At 40.7% G+C, this 20,234-nt stretch overlaps 1 protein-coding gene across 2 annotated transcripts; it reads right to left on the bottom strand.

Annotated features, from left to right (window-relative positions):
- Positions 1 to 9,963: 9,963 nt before the first annotated feature.
- On the bottom strand, positions 9,964 to 19,247 carry LOC131146173 (protein argonaute 1). 2 transcript variants are annotated; one of them, XM_058095556.1, is made up of 22 exons: positions 19,042 to 19,247; positions 17,369 to 18,142; positions 17,051 to 17,259; positions 16,733 to 16,882; positions 16,460 to 16,593; positions 16,139 to 16,248; positions 15,734 to 15,840; positions 15,500 to 15,638; positions 15,305 to 15,421; positions 14,864 to 14,971; positions 14,668 to 14,739; positions 12,726 to 12,848; positions 12,454 to 12,619; positions 12,112 to 12,371; positions 11,824 to 11,966; positions 11,558 to 11,620; positions 11,400 to 11,463; positions 11,133 to 11,268; positions 10,961 to 11,034; positions 10,730 to 10,824; positions 10,607 to 10,638; positions 9,964 to 10,488 (listed from the first exon to the last, which is right to left on the bottom strand). In XM_058095556.1, the coding sequence occupies exons 2-22, from the start codon at positions 18,116 to 18,118 to the stop codon at positions 10,262 to 10,264; spliced, it is 3,279 nt and encodes a 1,092-aa protein (XP_057951539.1). In that variant the 5' UTR covers positions 18,119 to 18,142; positions 19,042 to 19,247; the 3' UTR covers positions 9,964 to 10,261. The 2 variants fall into 2 exon arrangements, with proteins under 2 accessions (XP_057951539.1, XP_057951537.1); XM_058095554.1 differs by having other exon boundaries at positions 17,369 to 18,126; positions 19,042 to 19,244.
- Positions 19,248 to 20,234: the final 987 nt, after the last annotated feature.

The following is a 20,234-nucleotide window of genomic DNA, read 5'->3' as shown; positions in this document are numbered from 1 at the left end:
TCAGTACAGCGTTCCACCCCCAGACTGATGGACAGTCGAAGAGAACAATACAGATCTTAGAGGATATGTTACGGGCTTGTGTATTGGACTTCGGTGGTAGTTGGATTCAATTTCTGCCACTTGTGGAGTTTGCCTATAACAATAGCTTTCAAGCTAGTATAGGGATGGCACCGTTCGAGGCTTTGTATGGTCGAAGGTGTCGATCTCCTTTGTATTGGGATGAGGTCGGTGAACGTCAGGTTTTAGGACCTGAACTCGTGCAGCAGGGGTCTAAGAAGGTAGGTTTGATCCGGGAGAGGATTAGAGCAGCTCAGAGTTGGCAGAAGAGTTATGCGGATGTTCGCCGCCGTGAGTTAGAGTTCGAGGTGGGGGGTAAGGTATTCCTTAAAATCGCTCCGATGAAGGGAGTGATAAGATTCGGAAGGAAAGGCAAGCTGAGTCCAAGGTATATCGGACCATTCGAGGTACTTGAGCGAGTGGGTCCGGTAGCCTACAGAGTTGCACTACCCCCAGCACTCTCGAGGGTCCACGATGTATTTCACGTATCTATGTTGAGGAGGTACGTGTTGGATCCATCGCATGTTATCAGTTACGAGTCTTTGGCACTTAAGGATACTTTAGCGTATGAGAAGATACCTATTTAGGTTCTGGACCATAAAGTTCAGAAGCTTCGTACCAAAGAGATACCGTTAGTGAAGGTATTATGGCGGAACCACGAGGTTGAGGAAGCTTCTTGGGAACTAGAGACAGAAATACGCCGGAAGTATCCACAGTTGTTCGAGTAGTATTTTGATAGCAGGGTGATATAAGTATGTATGTATGTGTGTAATCATTTGTTATCGTATTGTATTTAGTGGTTAGTCTCAAGGAGAGTCCTATAGTATTGTGAGCTCCTGAGATTGTGTATGTATGTAACCATGGTATTCCTCCGCCATAAGTGAGGGCATGTATGTATGTATTGTAACGGGGTTGCGTATAAATGGTCATCGTATGCTCTAGAGAGTGTAAGTATTGTGACGGGGCTGCGTATAAATGGCCGTCGTATTCTCTAGAGTGTGTATGTAGGTATGTATGGTGATGGGGTTACGTATAAATGGCCGTCGTATCCTCTAGAGTGAGTATGTATGTATCATAGAGGGACTGTGTATAGATAGTCACCGTTTCATCTCAGAGAATGTACGTATGAGTAGTATGAACGTATTTGTAATATGAGATTGCAAATTTCGATGACGAAATTTTTGTAAGGAGGGGAGATTGTAAGAACCCGAATTTGTATTATACAGGTTAAGTATGTAAAAGAGGGGTAAAATGGGAATTCTGTAGACTTCGTCAACGAGGCCATAATTTGTCGACGAAGGTAGTGGATTTCTCGTCGACGAAATTCAAAGCCTTGTCGACGAGAAAAAGCCGAGAGGCGGTAAAAATTGGAAATATCAGGGTTCGTCGACGAGGCCACCGATTCATCAACGAATTTTGTGAAGACTTCGTCGACGAGAAGACCAATTCGTCGACGAAATCCCTCAGGTCAAAGGTCTATAAAAGAGATATTTGGGTTTCTTCTTGGCTAAGTTATGGATATTCTCTCTCTCTCTCTCTCTCTCTCTCTCTCTCTCTCTCTCTCTCTCTCTCTCTCTCTAGATTTCGAAGCTCTCTCTCTCTCTCTCTTCGATTCCTTCACCGTTAGTCGCCAGATTCACAAATCCAAGGTGACAGCGAGGATCTGCGAAGGATTCTCTACGTTTCTTGTGGATCGGAATCTCAATTCAAGCGATTTTTGGGTTTCGGCTTAAAATCGAGGTAAGGCTCGATTTTCATTTCTGATTCGATATATGTATAGTAGTACAAATTGTAAGTATGTTTAGTATTGTGGTTTGTAGATTTTGGAGTATCAGTTCGTAGTTTTGAGGACCGTAGAGTTCGTAGTGGATTTCGGGTTAAGGTAAGGGGATTCTGTTTATATCAGTCCATTTTTGAAATCAGGATCGGTGAGCTTGTAGGCTACGATCATATGTATGTTTTGACTACTTATTTGGGGAAATCCATAGGGTAAAAATGTGGGATTTTCGGGTTACAGTTTTTCAGGAAAATTGGAGATTTCAGGTATTATCTCTACTTTGTTTGGAAAACCATTTGTTTTGTTAAAACTGTATTATTGAGATGACTGTAATCCATATTTGCATAAACTGTATACTTGAAATTGTAAATGATATGATTTGTCGTAACCAAATAAGTGTGGTACGTATGGATGTATGTGATTGTTCCAGGTATTTGTAAAATAGCTATGTGGCGGCTAATTACTGTACGCTGAAATGTATAGGAACATGAGTTCCAAAATAATTCCAGGTTTTGTGAAATTGGCTAGTGGCGGCTAATTACCGTACGCCGAGAGTGGCTAGCTCTATATCCAGGGTGTGAAATATCACCAGTATGGTTCGGTTGGTCACCGAAGGTGTGATCTACACCATTTGTAGCAATGGATTCATAGTGGGCCTAGGTCGTCACAGCGTAGTTGTCACATGGCAATGTAATCGGGGTGAGACTAGGTGACCTTGTGTAGTTGCGTATGTAGCAATGGATTCACTAATGGGCCTGAGTCATAGATCTTCGTAGTTGCATGTGTAGAAACGTAACCGCTGTGGGACTGGGTGACCTTATGTAGTTGCGTATGATGCAATGGATTCACCATTGGGCCTTGATCGTCGTAGTGTAGTTGCGTATGTAGCAATGTAATTGTTGTGAAACGAGGTGACCTGGTGTAGTTGCGAACTAGTGTGACGACACTGACCATATGTATGTATGTATGTATGTATGTATGTTGGGTATCGTATGAATTGGAATAGTTTTTTGAAAATACTGGAATTGTATGTATATGTATGAAACTATACGAATTGTTTCAACTGTATCGTATGTATAGTGTTATGGAGTATGTAAAATAACACTGGTATGCCACACACTGATATAAACTGCTTTCTTCCTTACTGAGAGGTGTCTCACCCCGAACGTACGTACAATGTATTTCAGGGCCTTCAGGTAGCAGTAAGTAGCATCCTAGCAGGTGGAAGCAAGGGTGTCGTAGCTACTGCTAGTACCTTCTAGGTACGAGTTTTGGTATCCAAGTTGCCGGGATAGTTGTAGACACCTGGGGTATGTTTTGTATTATGGGAATGTATGTCTTAGTTGTATAGACTCTGGTATGATACTGTTATTGTATAAAAGATCATATTCCGCTACGTATGTCGATGAGTTTGGATGATTGTATGTATGTATATAGGGCAACCGTGTACCCCACGGGGTCGGACCCTCATTGTATGTTGTATCATGTATGTTTTAATTGATACAGAGACATGTTAGGTTCCTAAATTCACCCTCGGGTCCCATTTCCGGGTTCGGGGCGTGACAAAATATCTGTACTTATACTTGTAATATTTCTCTGGTAAATAATAAGAAAAAAAATGCCAATTTTGACTTGGTATCTAAGCAAAGGTACAAACATAAACCCTAGCCCTATATTGCTCACCTCAGATGGTCTGACGGTCGTCTGAATCTCCCCGGCATTGATGGACTTCTTGTCGAAACGAGCGGGACACGTCCCGTCCTGAGTGTTCCTCACCTTCCTTTTCTTCTTCTTGTCTCCACCAGCGGTATCCGTCAGCAGTTTTCTCATCCGCCACCACCCTGTACGACGACGGCTCCGACGTGAAGAATGCCATCTTTGACGACATTGACAACGTAGCTCCGCACATCCTGCCGATTTCTTCTCAGCCTTTGGTACTATTACTAGCGATCGAACATCCAGCGCTAGTATTGTCTGCACAATTCACAGTCGCTACAATTGGCAAACCCAGAGACTTTCAGAACTTGTCTCCATCTGATCCTCCACAACATTGTTGGCTTTATCAGAATAGCTGAAAATAAATATAAAAAAAAAAAAAAATTTGCTGAGTCCAAAACACCCAGATGGGAGACCTAAATACCTCTTCCAAATTTGGTGATGTCCCTCTTGACCCAAATACTATTCTTTCTGACCTCTTTACAACTAAGATGGCCGAAGCCTTGACTAAGGCTTAAACACCTACCAGCTTTGTAGGACCTGTCGTCGTCCTAATCGGAATTAAGTTGGATGGTTCCAACTTTGCTCTCTAGTCCTAAGTGGTGGAGATGTATATCTCCGGGAAGGACAAACTGGGTTACATTAATGGAGAATTACCCCCTCCATCTCTGACTAATATATCTTACCAAAAGTGGCGAACGGACAATGTTATCGTCAAAGGCTAGTTGATTAACTCCATGGACCCGGCCCTAATCGGAATGCTATCGTCAAAGGCTAGTTGATTAACTCCATGGACCCGGCCCTAATCGGCAATTGCATTCGATTCCCTACTGCTAAACAGGTATGGGATTCAGTTGCTACAACTTATTTTGATGGGGGAGATACATTGCAAGTATATGAGCTAAGGCGGCGTGTCTCTCGTCTCCGACAAGGTGGTGGATTCTTGGAAAAATACTATACTAACTTACAAGGATTATGGCATGAAATTTACTTCCGCCGATTGAATCCAATGGAATGCCCAACTGATATACAAAGTTATAATAATCTGCTTCAAGAGGACCGAGTGCATGTTTTTTTAGATGGTCTATACAATAAACTCGACAACATCGGAATTGATGTACTGCAGCTGCACCCGTTCCCTTCCGTGGAGCAAGCCTATGCCCATGTTCGGTGAGAAGCTCTCCACCAGGTGGTGATGAATACAGTGGAGCATGAAATCCTTGCTGGAGCCGTGCTTGCTTCTCGGAGCCTCAAGCTTGGTCAAGGATCTCCAAGACATGGCCAAACGGGTTCAGGTTCCTCTAAAACCTCTCAATCTTCTTCCAATATTGTGAAATGCTCTCACTGTGCGAACTCAAAGCATACCCATGACAATTGTTTTCAATTGCACGGGTATCCTGATTGATGGCCCGAATTTCAAGGAAAAAAAAAAGGAAGCAGCAAAGGTTAATGGTGGCATAAGAAAAGTTGTTGTGGTTATAGGTGACCCGTTCCTCTCTCTCATTCCCTCCAATGACTTGACTCACATGATTGCCTCTCCACCAGACTCAGGTATCTCTTGCCATGCCCTGCTTAATCATGGTAATGAACTGGATAGTGTTGCATGGCTCCTGGATTATGGGGCCACAAACCATATGACCTTTGATCCTACGAATTTACCTCCTGCTCATCTCCCCGGCACACCAATATTGCTAATGCCAATGGAATTATTTCACCTATCACAAGGGCAGGCTCAATAACTCTATCACCGTCATTATCGACAAATACTCTCCTTATTCCTTCCTTATCTCACAAACTCTTATTTGTCAGCCAAGTTACTAGAGATTTAAACTGTTTGGTCCTAATGTATCCTAATTCTTGTTTCCGTCAGGATATTCTCACCAATGAGATAATTGGGCGTGGCACCAGGAAGGGTGGATTATACTACATGGAAGACTTCAGTTTAGGTTGTGCACGTCAGGTGTCCTCTCAGAAGTCCAAGATTCAATAGATATGGTTGTGGCATCGTTGTCTAGAACATCCCTCATTTGGGTATTTACAATAGTTATTTCCTGATTTATTCTCAAATATGGATCCGTTTGCGTTTCATTGTGATGCTTGTATTTTGGCAAAAAGTCACTGTGCCAATTATCCATTATGCTTGAATAAAAGTGATACTCCATTTGCTTTAATTTACTCTAATGTAGGGGGTCCCTCTCCTTTACCTACTGTCTCTGGAGTGCGTTGGTTTGTATTGATTATTGATGATTGCACTAGAATGACCTAGCTTTATTTGATGAAAAGTAAGGATGAAGTGTTTAATATTTTTTTAATCTTTTCATGTTATGGTTCAGACACAATTTGCCTCCTCAATTTGAGTCCTTCGCTCAGATAATGATAATATGTAAATCGTCAATTCATGTCTTACTTTCAAAAACATGGTCTCATCCACGAGACGTCATGCCCTCAAACTCCGCAGCAAAATGGAGTTGCCGAACAAATTGACACATCCTTGAAACTGCTCAGGCTCTCCTTTTGAGTGCCCATGTTCTTGTTCACCATTGGCCAGATGTTGTGACCACTGCTGTGCATCTCATCAACCGCCTTCCCTCTAAACTTTTGAAGTTTAAAACTCCTCTTCAAGTTCTATTAGACTTTGTTTCACTACCATCTATCCTAATGCTACCTCCTAGGATCTTTGGTTGCGTGGCTTATGTTCACCTTCCAAAGAATCAACGTACCAAATTGGATCCATGTGTTCTTCAATATTTGTTTCTAGGGTATGGTACACACCAAAATGGATACCGATGTTATGATCCCACTGTTATGAGGTTTCATACTACCATGGATATTACCTTCATGGAATCTGAACTCTTCTATTCTTCATCCTCCTCCACTCTCTCACTTCAGGGGGAGACACCAAGTGAAGAGATGAAGTGGTTAAGTTTTGATTGGCTTAAAGACCAGAATAATCAGAATTACGACTCTATGGCAACACCAGACATGATCACAGGGTCTACACCAAATGAGGAATCCCCCTTGCCTACATTATCCACGGACTTATCTTCTGAGAATATTCCTGAGGTAAGCCATACTATTACACCCTCCTTTATAGATCATATAGAGTCCTCTGCTGAATATATTTTACCTTTCAGGCACAACCATGGTAAACCACCAAATAGATACTCGCCAAACATATAGGAAAGGAGATCAAGGTACCCAGTTACCAACTATGTGTCCACAAAAAAGCTACCTGAACCTATCAAGACTTTTTCCAAAGACCTATCCACATGCCAGATTCCAACTACTGTTCAGGAAGCACTAGCCGATCCTAAATGGACACAGGCTATAGAAGACGAAATGGGAGCATTGTTAAAAAATCAAATATGGATGTTGGCTCCACTACCCAAGGGGAAGAGAAACGTTGGATGCATATGCGTGTTCTCTGTGAAACACAAGGCAGATGGATCTATAGAGAGATACAAGGTAAGACTAGTCGTGAAGGGATACGCCCAAACGTACAAAGTAGATTATCAAGAGACATTTTCACCTGTAGCAAAATTGAATACAATCAAGGTTCTGATATCTCTTGCTGCTAACTTGAACTAGTCTTTACATCAATTGGATGTAAAGAATGCATTTCTTCATGGCAATCTCGAAGAGGAAGTCTACATGGATATACCTCCACAATATACAACCTCCTCAAAAACTGAGGTTGTGTGCAAATTGCAATGGGCATTATATGGATTAAAGCAATCACCTTAGGCATGGTTTGGACAATTTGGTCTGGCAATGAAGAAATATAGGTTTTGTCAGACTAACTCAGACCATACACTATTCTTGAAACATCAACAAGGCAAGGTAACAACATTAATTGTTTATGTTGATGATATGATTATTAGAGGAGATGACAAGGAGGAAATTGCCAGGCTACAAGAGCAATTGGCCACTGAATTTGAGATGAAAAAACTAGGAGGGCTGGAATATTTTCTAGGAATAGAAGTTGTTAGATCAAAACGAGGTATATTTCTTTCCCAACGAAAATATATCCTGGGTCTATTATGTGAAGTTGGAATGTTGGAATGTAGGCCAGCAGACACTCCAATTATTCAAAACCATAAACTTGAACACCCAAACCAAGTTCCAACAGACAAAGGCCAATACTAGAGATTGGTTGGCAAACTTATCTATCTCTCACATATTAGCCCGAATATTGCCTATGCAATAAGCATAGTAAGTCAATTCATGCATCGAACTGGTAAAGATCATATGGAAGCAGTAATCTGAATCTTACGATACTTAAAATCATCTCCAGGAAAGGGACTGCTGTTCTAAAAAAATAATCATCTCAAGATCAATGGCTATGCAGATGCGAACTAGGCAGGAAATGCTACAGATAGACTATCAACCTCAAGATACTTTACATTTGTTGGGGGAAATTTGGTCACTTGGTTGTGGCACTATCAAGTGTCGAAATAGAATTCAGTGGGATGTCAAAAGGGCTTTGCGAACTTATGTGGCTAGAAAGACTAATGTCTGAAATAGGTTTCGCTCCTACCTTTGAGATGGATCTTTTCTATGATAACAAATCCGCCATTGCTATTGCGCATAATCCCATAAAACATGTTCGGACCAAACACATGGAGATTGACACACTTTATCAAGGAAAATTTAGAAGCAAAAATAATTCAATTTCCATTCATTAAGTCCGAAGACCAACTGCCAGATATTCTGACAAATGCAATATCAAGCAAAGAGTAATACAACTCACTAGACAAGTTGCACATTGAAGATGCGTTCATTTGAGGGGGAGTGTTGGCGTGAGCTGCAAATTAGAGAGAAAGGATATAATTTCCTCCAATTAAGGGTCACACAATTTCAGCCATAATCCTAACCTTAATTTTTTGTAAATTACCAAATATAAAGAGTCAAATATCTCTACTTATACTTGTAATATTTCTATGGTAAATAATAAGAAAAATTGCCAATTTTGACAATAATAATAAATGTGAACAAAAAATCCTTGATGATTGTAGGCATCACACCTAGACACGAGTAAGAAACGTCTTTCATTTTTATCAAATCCCAACTTAATGTTGGAGCACTCCATTACATTTTGCAAGTTATTCTTCAAGATAAAAATTTTTAAAATTGGACAACGTTTATTTAATTTAACAAAAAATAAACTTTTAACCATTCAATACTAGTTTCCAAGGAATTCTTACGACAATCCAAACATTTGAATAGCTGAAACCAAGAAGGGCTGATTTAAGAAATAGCGAACATTTGAATAGCTGAAACCAAGGGGGGCTGATTTAAGACATAGATTATTACTTTAATGCCGTTCTCCTTTAAAAACTTCGAGTTCAAGCTAAGGAGTTAAATTTTGGAAAAATTATTAATGCTCTCCTGAAAATATATTTATTTGAGGCAAGCAGTAAGCACGTACTTGAATCATGAATTCAAAACTCGAATCAAACATTTTAACCAACAAAAGAGGTTTGGAAATTTAAAATTTTTATTCTTTGGATTGGATATCTTTGTGAAATAAGGCCAATGAGGGGGGGAAAATGGTGTCAAAAGACCCTCTTGGTCCAACGCTAGACAATTTTATTACCCTCCCCAGCAAGATCTTGGTCAAGCGATGGCACCCAGCTCATTTCCCCCAAAGTTTTGTGGATGGTTTGAAGAATTGGGATACAAGGCAAATTTTCAGGCTTTCATTTTTAAAATCCAAATTCAAACCATGAGCATGAACAAATCAAACAAATACAGAGCAGCATATTCAGATCCTAAGGATTCCAAAAGGCATGGTTGAAATCTCCTCCCCCCCCCCCCCCCCCCCCCCCCCCCCCAGACGGAGGGGGAGGGGGAGGCAGGGTTAAAATATGGGTAATGATGTGGCTTTTAAGAGTTCAAAAACGGTAAAACAAAGGCTACCTGTTTTTACGAACGTAAAGGGAAAGCAATCACATTGATTTACTGGCTTGTTTCATTTACCAGTCTTAATTAAACAAATTGCAGTCTGGCTAGCTTTACCACACCTTTCGCGTATGGAGGGGAATCATTCATTTCCCTCTCCTTGAAACCCTGCTGCTTCACTTCCATTACCATTTCATGTTTGTCCAGAATAAAGATGGTCTGCTTGCATTTGTTTTCAGGTCTAAATTTTAAAAGGTAGAATTAGGACATTTATCACATCCCCTAGACAGGCGCTTACCTTCCATCTAACGAGACAAGACAAGAACAACCTAACCTTCACGGACGAGTAGGACACAATCCATCCACACACAACTCTTACCATATCCATCCAATCCAACCTAATTCAATTTAATCCAATCCACCCCAATCCCTCCTTTGGCCGCACCAGATATGCATGGGCTAACAGATTTTAAACAACCTTTATCCTGCTTTAACCAGCAAAACAAACACCATTAAAAGAACCCACCACCAAAGGGTCATCACAAACATGTTTATAGGCGTCTTTAAATACAAACCTTGAGGCAATGGACCCATGAGTGGCTCAAGGGGCCCTGCAGTTGACTGACTCAATATAGTTAAGTTTCAAACATTATCTTGTAGTATAGCCACTTGTGCAGTCTAATCCAACAACTGCCTGACAAATCAGACGGGATGCAACCACATGCAGCAATACCCAATAATATATAACAGCACACACAGATGGATAGCATTTTCCAAAGCAAAGAATTGTTTTTCGCAGATCACCTGCGACTAGCAGTAAAACATAACCCTCTTAACATTCTCCTTGAGGGCAGGGAGGGGTCTGACAGCAGCATTGGCCCCTGGAAGCCGGGTGCTACGACCACCCAGACCTCCAGGTCCTATTCCTACACGACCAGCAGCTGCACCACTTGTCATTGACCCACTATCCGATGTCTCGGGTTCCATATAGAACCTTGCTCGAAAAGCAGCCAAATGAGCATAGTATGCAGGAGGCACTGCAATGGATCAACATTTGACATTTTATAAATAGCCACAACATAACAACAGCGTGAGAAAGGGACAAGCATTTTGGCAGGGCTGGCACAAAGAGGGAGAGAGAGAGAGAGAACTAACCAATAGAAACTGAGCGTGTACATCTTGCATATCTGCAAAAAAGTTAACATCCATTTGAAAAAATAAGTAAACCATGAAGGTTCACAATAGATTAACCACGAGGAACCATCATAATGAACTTACGTGTAGCAAAGATTATTCGTAAGAGACTGCAGCTCATCAGCCGAGAACTTGTTCTCATCCCAGAGTACATGATAATGAGCTGGCCGGCTTGTTCCCTGTTAGGCATGTTGCAAGTCAGTCAAACAAGCCCATTCACATTGGAACTCCAACCCATCCATACACCCACACAAAACAGGCAGCTAACCCCACCCCCCACCCCAAAAAAAAAAGGTATTTAGTATAGAATATTACTTGAATGCCAGCATGACTGCAAAGATAGAAGTCAAATTCAGTAGGGTGACAGATCTTGGAGTCAACAACTGTACCTGTGGGAGGACAAACCAAAAAGATTTGCATGATGCAAAGAGACAAAGAAAGCATGATCTAAAAGCACATATGGCTATATCAAACTGTAATGGCTTACCAGGTAATATATTGCCACTTCTGTCAACTGACTTGATATCATAGTGGTTGTTGGCAAACAACCTAGTGTGATGACGCTTCTGAACAACAACAAATGTTACCGGAGGCTGATAGTTTGGTTCCAGGGAGGCACATGCCTAGAACAAAGACGAGCAAAATAAACGAGTACAATCAGAACAAGATGTTTCTGTCATTTTCAACAAAGTGAGGAAATGGGAAAGAAATTGAGCAAATCAAGAGAGGGATTTTGACATTATAGTAGTTTCACCTTGCGAATAGCATCAAGTTCATACAACAAAACTTGATAAAACTGGCCTTCACTCACACCATCCCTGCTTACAAGAGAGCCTTTCATCAAGAGTCCATAATGGCATGGACAAAAGATGACAAAGTAGACCACACAACAGCATGAAAACAAGAAAATACCTATAGAATATGATGCGCTGTGGTTTCTGCCCAGTTGCCCTGCGGAAAGATATGAGGAGTTCCCTGAATTGTACAAAAATAAAAATGTAAGATTAAATCAGATCACTATAACTCTAATAGTGTCACATTAATTACCAAAAATAAAAAAAGAAAACTACAAAACAAATGGGAAAATGTGTTAATTATCACAAATACTACCAAAGAAACAAATTTCAGAGAGAGAGAGAGAGAGAGAGAGAGAGATGTGCAAGGAAATTTAATTCTACTTGATCATGCCACCAGACACAGCTCCTCTAACAGGATCTTGCCAAGTTTTAAATAGGTCTTGGATGAGTTCTTGGCGATGAGCTTGAGCACAAACCAGACCAGCATACTTTGTAATCTCTGGCCAGTCTTGAGAAGCCACAACCTGTGTTTCTAATTTGTGTTACTACATATGGCCATGATTCTTATGAACAAAATCTTAAGGATTAACAGGTCACAGGCATTAACATGGTAATGGGAAATATTTGCATTCATTGGCTAAATTGACCAAATAAAACTAAACAACATACCGCTGCAATGGAAGGGCTTGAATCTTCCCCAGGATGAGGATGGGTAACATCAGCACCAAAAATGATTGTAGGACGATCACTGACCAGTGGAATCCTCCTCGACAAAGCATCAACTAGCACCGTGTTCCTTCCACCAACCTTCACATTGATCTTCAATGCCACATTTGCCAGATATTGCTTGCTCATCTTGAAAACATGCTTCGTCAAACAACACTGGGAAACTAAGCCAAGGTCTGTCTCGCAAATCCGTTTCAAATCACCTGTGTAAGAATTTGAGATGAAAAATTAAAAAATATGAATGAATAATAATTGCAGAGCGTGTTTGGTTCTTAAGTTCAATACCATAAAGAGATCCATTGTTGTCTGGTAGAATAACAATTAATAGATCAAGATCCTTGCCCTGAGGCTGCAATTTGGTCATGGCATCATGAAACCGAGTTTTCAAGGCTCTTTCCACCTGATCAGGGCGAACACTAAGAGGTGGAAGTACTGATTCAGGATTAAATGCCTGTACAAAACCCATAGTCCACCTCTCAGACAAGAAATTAATAACAACTGATATGAAAGCAACAGATAGCAACCCACATCAAATAGATTTGTTGCAAGGCCCATACCATGCCAGAAATGTGACACATCTGTGCAAGCTCATAACAAAACCCACGTGCCACGTTATCATGCACATTACGTGAAAAGTTTATGCAGATCCAATTGTTTACAGTGCCTCCATTTACCATTTTCTGCAACAGAAGGACAAAATATCATACCAAAGTATTTTCCAATATGACCAAGGAACATGGATCACCAATTCACAAATCATACAGACAAATGAACACATGCCCACAACCAATACATAGGAATTTCAAATCACTTGTTTGTGACAAATAAAAAAAATGGGAACACCAAACCTATCCAGACAAATGCAACATCCTAACATACATACAAATGCATATCAACTCAACAATAAGCTTTGTGTAATGGTCCTAAGCCTAACTCCGGTGAGGTATTGTCTGCTTTAACCCATTGGTCTCACAAGTTTGTTCTATAAAAGGGGCCTTACTTAGTTGAATCAAAACCCTAATAAGCCCAAGAACTCCCTAGTACACATCCGATGTGGAACCATGACAGTCTCTCCTGCTAGATCTCCGACATCCTCATCAAAGTGGCTTACACCTCTGTGCATAATCCACTCACATGATAGTACCCACTAGGGAAGGCTCTGATACCATGGGCCCAACTCCGATTAAGTATTGTCCGCTTTGGCACACTGGCCTCACGAGTTTGTCCTATAAAAGGCATCTCACATAGTTGGAGTCCAAACCATAATTATAAACCCAAGATCTCCCTAGTACACATCCACTGTGGGACCGAGACAGGCTCTCTCGTCCGATCTCTAACACCCTCATCAGAGTGGCTTACATCTCTTGAGTAGAATCCACTCACATGATAGTACCTCCAAGATGGCTCTGATACCAAATGTAAATGATCCTGAACCCAACTCCGGTGAGGTATTGTTCGCTTTAGCCCACTGGTCTCACGAATTTGTCCTATAAAAGGTGCCTCACTTAGTTGGAACCCAAACCCTCTTTATAAGCCCAAGAACTCCCTAGTACACATCCGACGTGAGATAGTGACACTTTGGGTCCAAAGGCAGCAATGCAATAGCAACAAGTAGAATTTTAAACTCATTGACCAAGTGATATGTGATCATCCATTAAAATCCATATAGCACTTCAACAGTCACCACTAAAGTCGGAGAGATTAAGGCCTAGTAGCATAAAAGCATTCAAGAAAGAAAAATTCTCTAAATACACCACTGAATAATGAATCTATGACTTATAATAATTATAAAACTAAAGAAAATAACTTCATGGATAAACCAAAATCTAAGAAGATAAACATGTATTTGTAAAAGCAATCCCAAGCAACAAAAAAAAAACACAAAGTAAAATTTAGTAAAAGAAAATAGCATTTTCTGATATGCAGCATCGCTTTTTCTGGTCTTATGTTTGAAAAACTGTATAGTTTGCATAACATTAGATAACTACTGCATACCTCCCCTTTTACTATCCACCCTATTTTTATCGGAAATCAAGGTATCCATCCTATAATCAAACATAAATATTCCATGGCAAATGTCAGCATCACACTGGAAACATAGATTGCATGTACAGATATACTTAATGGATCATGTGATTCATGTCCCTCAAATAAGCATGCAGATGCTTCCCTGTCCCCCCCCCCCTCCCCCTCCCCCTCCCCCTCCCCCTCAAAAACAAATCAACCAAAACACTGACCTTGCTCTTGTAGGAAGATATCATTAAGTAATATAGGGAATAGCTAAAACCATCTGCTACTTATAAGAATTGATTATAGCTATAGTACCTATGGATGGAAGACAACATAAACTGCAGATAATACTAGATAACAGACAAGTAGCATAAATCAACTAGAATAATAAGATTGCAAGTATTAATATTTTGTATTAAAGAGGTTGCCTATTCTTTCTTCATTCTTTTTTGTGTTGAAGGTGGGAAGAGAAGGGTGGGGGGAATATACCTTATTCATCATGTTCCACTGACCGACCTGAGGTAGGCAATCCTTTTCTCTACCTGTATCATGATATTTAAGCTGATCGACAGAAGCAATGTTCAAGATAGTGAGCTATATGAGCCATTTAAATTACAACAATTGGGGTTTTGAAGGATTATAAAATAATTTTTCCAGAAACAACGGAAATAAATTAATTATTTACCTTTGGGGCAGGGAGAATGCGAGCCTCAACTGAAGCCAGCCTCTCACTAATTCTGATTCCAAATTCTTTTGCATATGGATCATCTTGGTAAGCATTATGATGAACAGTCTAAAATAAGAAAATATTCAAAATTATTTACTAGGACACTTGAATGATCTTAGAGCCTAACTCAACCTATTGAGCACAAGCTACTTCACCCAAGTTGGGTGTCGAGGGGTTTTTAAGGTCAGATATTTCCAGGCTCTCCCCCCCCCCCGGGCGCGGGGCGGGGGCCCAACAAAAAAAACTTTCATGCTATCAAACCAACAGGAAGGTAAAATAAACAGACTCAGAAAAAATCCAGTGTGCCATGCATGAGCATAACAAACATTTAACCTGCCTAGTTAAAAGACAAAGCCATGAAAAACAGGCAAATATTAGAAATTTTTCATAAAACCAAACCTGAATAATATCAAGTTCCCTCTCTTGAGGGCGTTGACATGTCACCTTCAGCAAAGCAGTAATCTGCTTCTCATTTAACCTCTTTGAATACCTCTGACCCTCTACAATCTTGCATACCTGAATTCAGTCACTACAAAATTAGCATGCACAACAATAATCAATACAGGGGAGCGTAGATGACAATCATGTATAGACCTCCATTGGCAAATAATTGGGTCTCTGCTGATTTCCCACTTGAAGACAGGGCCACTGTGTGTGTCGAATAACAAAACCATATGTCTCATGGAAATACTCAACAACAGATTTCATTGTTCCTCTTTCATCAACTGGAAAACTAAATATAAGCAATACAAGCATTAAACCATGTCAGAGACAACTCAAACAAAGCACCTTAATATAATGCAGAAACTATGTTCAACAGAGGCTTACGTCAGCTCTCTAGTTGCCTGTGCAGTTAGACCAGAAATTCGATACTTTCTGCGCATGTTACCACGATGCGTAACTTCAACCTTGACTCCTCTAAGAGCCTTCTTGATCTGTTAGAAAACATGCAAAAGAATGAAGACATCTCCTTAACATATTACTAGCAATATCTGACCTTAACATAGCTAGACTGATGTTCCATTTTAAAAATCCCATCCACAAAAAATGTAGTTCATCAAATACAATGGAAACGAAAGTAGAGTTTGACCACCGCAGTTTAACAAAGGAAAAACTAAATCCATCAACACAAGATAATAGAAAAAAATAGGTAATGAAAAAATTAACAAAATCAAGTAAACTGTACAGAGAAACAAAAAATTGCAAAATTCATAGCAAACAAAGGAATTCAACCTTCACACGGTCAGCATCAGACAATGGTCTAGCAGAAACGTCCCTATTCAGAAGCTGGGTAACAAAGTCAATGACAGGCAATGGCTCAATGAAAGCAGTGGATGACATATCTGCACCATTTACAAAATTGAAACTACAGTTACAGGAGAGGAGATGTATTGAGAGGGAAAATTTGTTATCATTACTAGTCATGATCATACAAGAAATCATAATTAACCAGCATCATGCGACGGTAAAAACAGATAACACAGACATAGACAGCTCAAAACTATCCACGCCATAGTAAAAAACTAAAAAACCAAAACCTTAAGAAACATTTACCAATATTGAGCGAAAGCCCCATCTGAGTTGGACGAATGCTCTGATAAAAACCACGCCAACTTTCTAATCCCTCACCCAATGGCTGTCTTCTCCCTAGATCAGGGGAATAGAAGGAGCGAGCCACAGGACAGTACCTACAAGCAAAACAAGAACTTCTCAGAATACTAGGACAACAAATAAATGAATAATACAGGTATATTGTACAGATACTAAAATAGATTTTACATACAAGTATCTTTTCACATGTCAAATACAATGGAAACATAACAGTACCGAGTGGTAGGCAATTCACGCAGAACAATGTCGAGAACCTGAAGTGCTTCTTGCGGTGCATCAGCTTGTCTCCCCTGCAGAAACAGTTCTAAATGGTGTAGGTCTGCGCGTGCAGCCAATTTGATAACAACTCTAAATTCTCTCTCTCTCCTGTATCAAGGACAAAGCATTCAAAAAGAATTACAAAAAAAAGAGGCAGAGATTACCAGAAATCATTCACAGTGTGAAAAAAAAAAAAAAGGCTTAAAAGAAAGAATAAATATAGAAACCTAGGAAAGCCCATAAGAAGGTATAACAAGAAGAAATATAGACAAAAACCTAGTTGCGCCCTGTCCATCATCTTCATCTATTAGAGTAATTCTGAATTCTTTGGATACAAAAGGAAGAGGCCCTGCAGTGTACAGACTCTTTCTCCCATCATATGCAGGAAGTCGTCTTCCAAGATGAGAATCCTTATACAATACCACTAGCTGATTCATTACAGCACGGTTTACGCCCCGCGATGTGACCTCTGGCGAAATTGAAACCTGGAATGGATTTAACCAAGCACTAATCATTTCCATTTTATTTAGTCAACAGAATTTGCATAAAAGAATAAATTACATGGATAGGCATGCATAGATCATGAGTACCCACATCATATTGGTGCAAATCCTTGTCAGGTAACTCAGCAAAAAAGTGGTTTGCCTTAACAATACACCTTATGCCTGTACTACCCTTGCCTGGACGGGGAGGAAACCTCATTGATTTGCTAGAAGGAAGAGGCTGAACTGCCTGGCTGGGAGCACCTTCTTGTTCGATAGTAAGCTGCTGTAACTGCTGTGTCACTTGGGATTGCTCCGGTGGCTTCGAAGAACTGGCCTCAGAATGCAACCCTGCCTGTTGCCCATATGGCACAGTCTGAGGGAGGGTCACCCCAGCTTGATATGGAGACTGTATTGCTTGGTGCAGCTCGGGTACAGATGACCTAGCAGAAGGGTCGCCAGGATAAGATACTACCCCACGACCAACCCCCATGCTAGGACCACCACCACGCCGCCTGCCACCAGATTCATACTGTGCAGCAGGAGGCTGTTGAGAAGATGACACTCCTCTTCCTCTAACCTGGTATTCAGGAGGACCACCATACTGCTGTGGTGCTATTCCACCACGTTGAGATCCTCCACTCCTGGCCCCACCATATCCTCCTCGACCAGGTGCCCAACCTCTGCCTCCATGATATCCGCCTGCTGCTCCACCACCACCAGCTCCTCCCTGTTGTGCTGGTGTAGTCCTTTCAGGAGGACGTTGGGAACCACGACCACTACCGCCACTCCCTTCTGGGGTTCCAGAGCTCTCACCCCTTTCACCCCCACCAGGAAGTTCAGTCCTTCTCTTCCTCACCATGATGATATCTAAACACCAAGAAAACTGACATTCCAATCATAAAGGAGCCACAATAATAAGACAACCAGATGGCAGGAGACGTCTAAAGTCTTCCAAAATGCATCAAACCACAAGTGATCAAAGAAAAGCACAGATTAACAATAAACCAACAAAGACAAGTATGGCCCACCCATGGCAAATTTAAGCTACATCCAAACACCATGATGATTGATGAAAGAGGTAAAACACATGACCAGTAGGATTTTTGTGCGTGTTTGTGTGTGAGAGATTTTAGAAACCGCCCTATACACAATTGGAGATATGCCTGCAAATAGTTTGTATTTTATAGAACCTAGCAGGTGCATTAAGAACCCAAAAAAACAAACCACAAAAAATGCAGAAGACATCACAAAAAATGTGGAAGGGGGTACGCGCGCGCGCGCACACACAGAAAGGTTGCTTTGCAGTATCAGAAAGAACTAGGCAGCATCACCATTTGCTGAAACCCACACATGATATATACCAGCTGCTGTAAGAAACTGAATCACACAAAACCCTCACTTCGATATCTCGAAGCGACTAAGCGCTACAAGAAACAGCTTGGAGCATACTTACATCCGAAGAAAACCCAGCAATCGATGCCCAAACATGGAAGATCTACCGATCTAGAAGGACAAATCTAACAGCCGAGCTCTTTAAAAACGACCGAAAATGGAAGAAATGTAACACAGGCATTAAACGAGATGCGCATCACAAATACTACCACAACGACACAGATCCGATAAACAAAAGTCCATAACAGCACAAAACCACAAAGTAAAAGTCGGAGACACTAGATCCACCCGAAACGCTATGTAAATTTGTAGTAAAACAACCCAAAAAAAAAATTAGAAAACCTTCCTAACGATAAACAGTCACTCCACATCAAGAGACAGTAGTCGTACCTCAGAAAAAACCGTCAGCAAAACCCCTCACGCTCGCCGTAAAAAGAGCCACCACCAGCAGTCCTCCCCGCTACAGCCGTCCGTTCCTCCGAGTAGAGAGAGAGAGCGACGGAGATGAGAGAGAGAGACAGACAAACAGAGTGAGAAATAAACAATGAATAAAATCATCAGAAAGGGCAGGGAAGGCGGAATTTAAAGGAGCGGTAGGTGCTCAAAAATGACGAGTCCATCCCCATACCCTACCCCTACCCTACAGGCGCCTACCCCACAACCTTTTTTAGAGAGAGAGAGAGAGAGAGTGAACAGTATGGAAGATGACGTGGAAGCATTCAAAACATTGACTGGTTGGGACTTCCATGTGGCTGCTGACGTGTTGCTCCAGCCTTGCTTCGCGCCTCCGTGAAAGGGCTCCGACGAGTCACATGATTGGGCATGATCTGTCTCGATTGCTGCAGAATGCTTACCTCGAGTCTTTTCCCCTTTTTACCTTTTTTTTTTTTAATATATTAAATAATAGGAAAAATATTTCTTAAAATGATCCTGACGTAATCTCGCTTTTCTAGAAAAATATTTTCCGAAATAACCCTGATGTATTATTTAATATATTTTTTAAAAAATAGATAAATAGAAAAAAAACTCCGACAACTTAACCCCTACTCGCCCGAGTACGTATTCTCCATACTCGCTCTCCTCACATAAAAAGCGTCCTGCTCGGTGGCAAGTGTCAATGGGGCCGCCATGCTCTGCAGTGTGACCGATATATCCGACGGTGAAGATTGGGGGAGTGCAAGTTGCATCTCGGTGTCGCCGCTACGGCTCTGCGCACCTCCAAGCTCTTCCCCTCATTTTACATAATATAATTGCTGTTGTTAAAATAATAGTATTATAACAATAAAAATATAATATGTTATTAAACATTAATAATAACTAGGTCAGTTGAATTATTACTAAATCGCGCGTCAACCTTCATCTTGGTATTTTATGAGGTTTTCTTTATATTTATTTGTATTCATGCTCATATTAAATAAATGGTGTGAATTTAATATAATTTAATAATTTATTATTTTTTAAAAATTTTATTATTATCAGTTTAAAAACTTGAGTATTACTTATTAATCAATTGTTTAATATTAAAAATAATAAATTATAATGAAGGTGTTTGTTCCCAGCCATGTGCCAATTCATTCTCCGAC

The sequence above is a fragment of the Malania oleifera genome, chromosome 13 (assembly GCF_029873635.1).
Source record: "Malania oleifera isolate guangnan ecotype guangnan chromosome 13, ASM2987363v1, whole genome shotgun sequence".
Classification (NCBI taxonomy): domain Eukaryota; kingdom Viridiplantae; phylum Streptophyta; class Magnoliopsida; order Santalales; family Ximeniaceae; genus Malania; species Malania oleifera.
This window is presented reverse-complemented; position numbering and strand designations above follow the sequence as displayed.

Coding starts and splice junctions, on each gene's coding strand:
- LOC131146173 (XM_058095556.1), bottom strand. CDS start 18,118: ATGGTGAGGAAGAGAAGGACTGAACTTCCTGGTGGGGGTGAAAGGGGT. Junction 16,883..17,050: donor GATGGACAGGGCGCAACTAG/GTTTTTGTCTAT, acceptor TCCTTGATACAG/GAGAGAGAGAGAATTTAGAG. Junction 11,967..12,111: donor CAAGCCCTTCCATTGCAGCG/GTATGTTGTTTA, acceptor TTAGAAACACAG/GTTGTGGCTTCTCAAGACTG.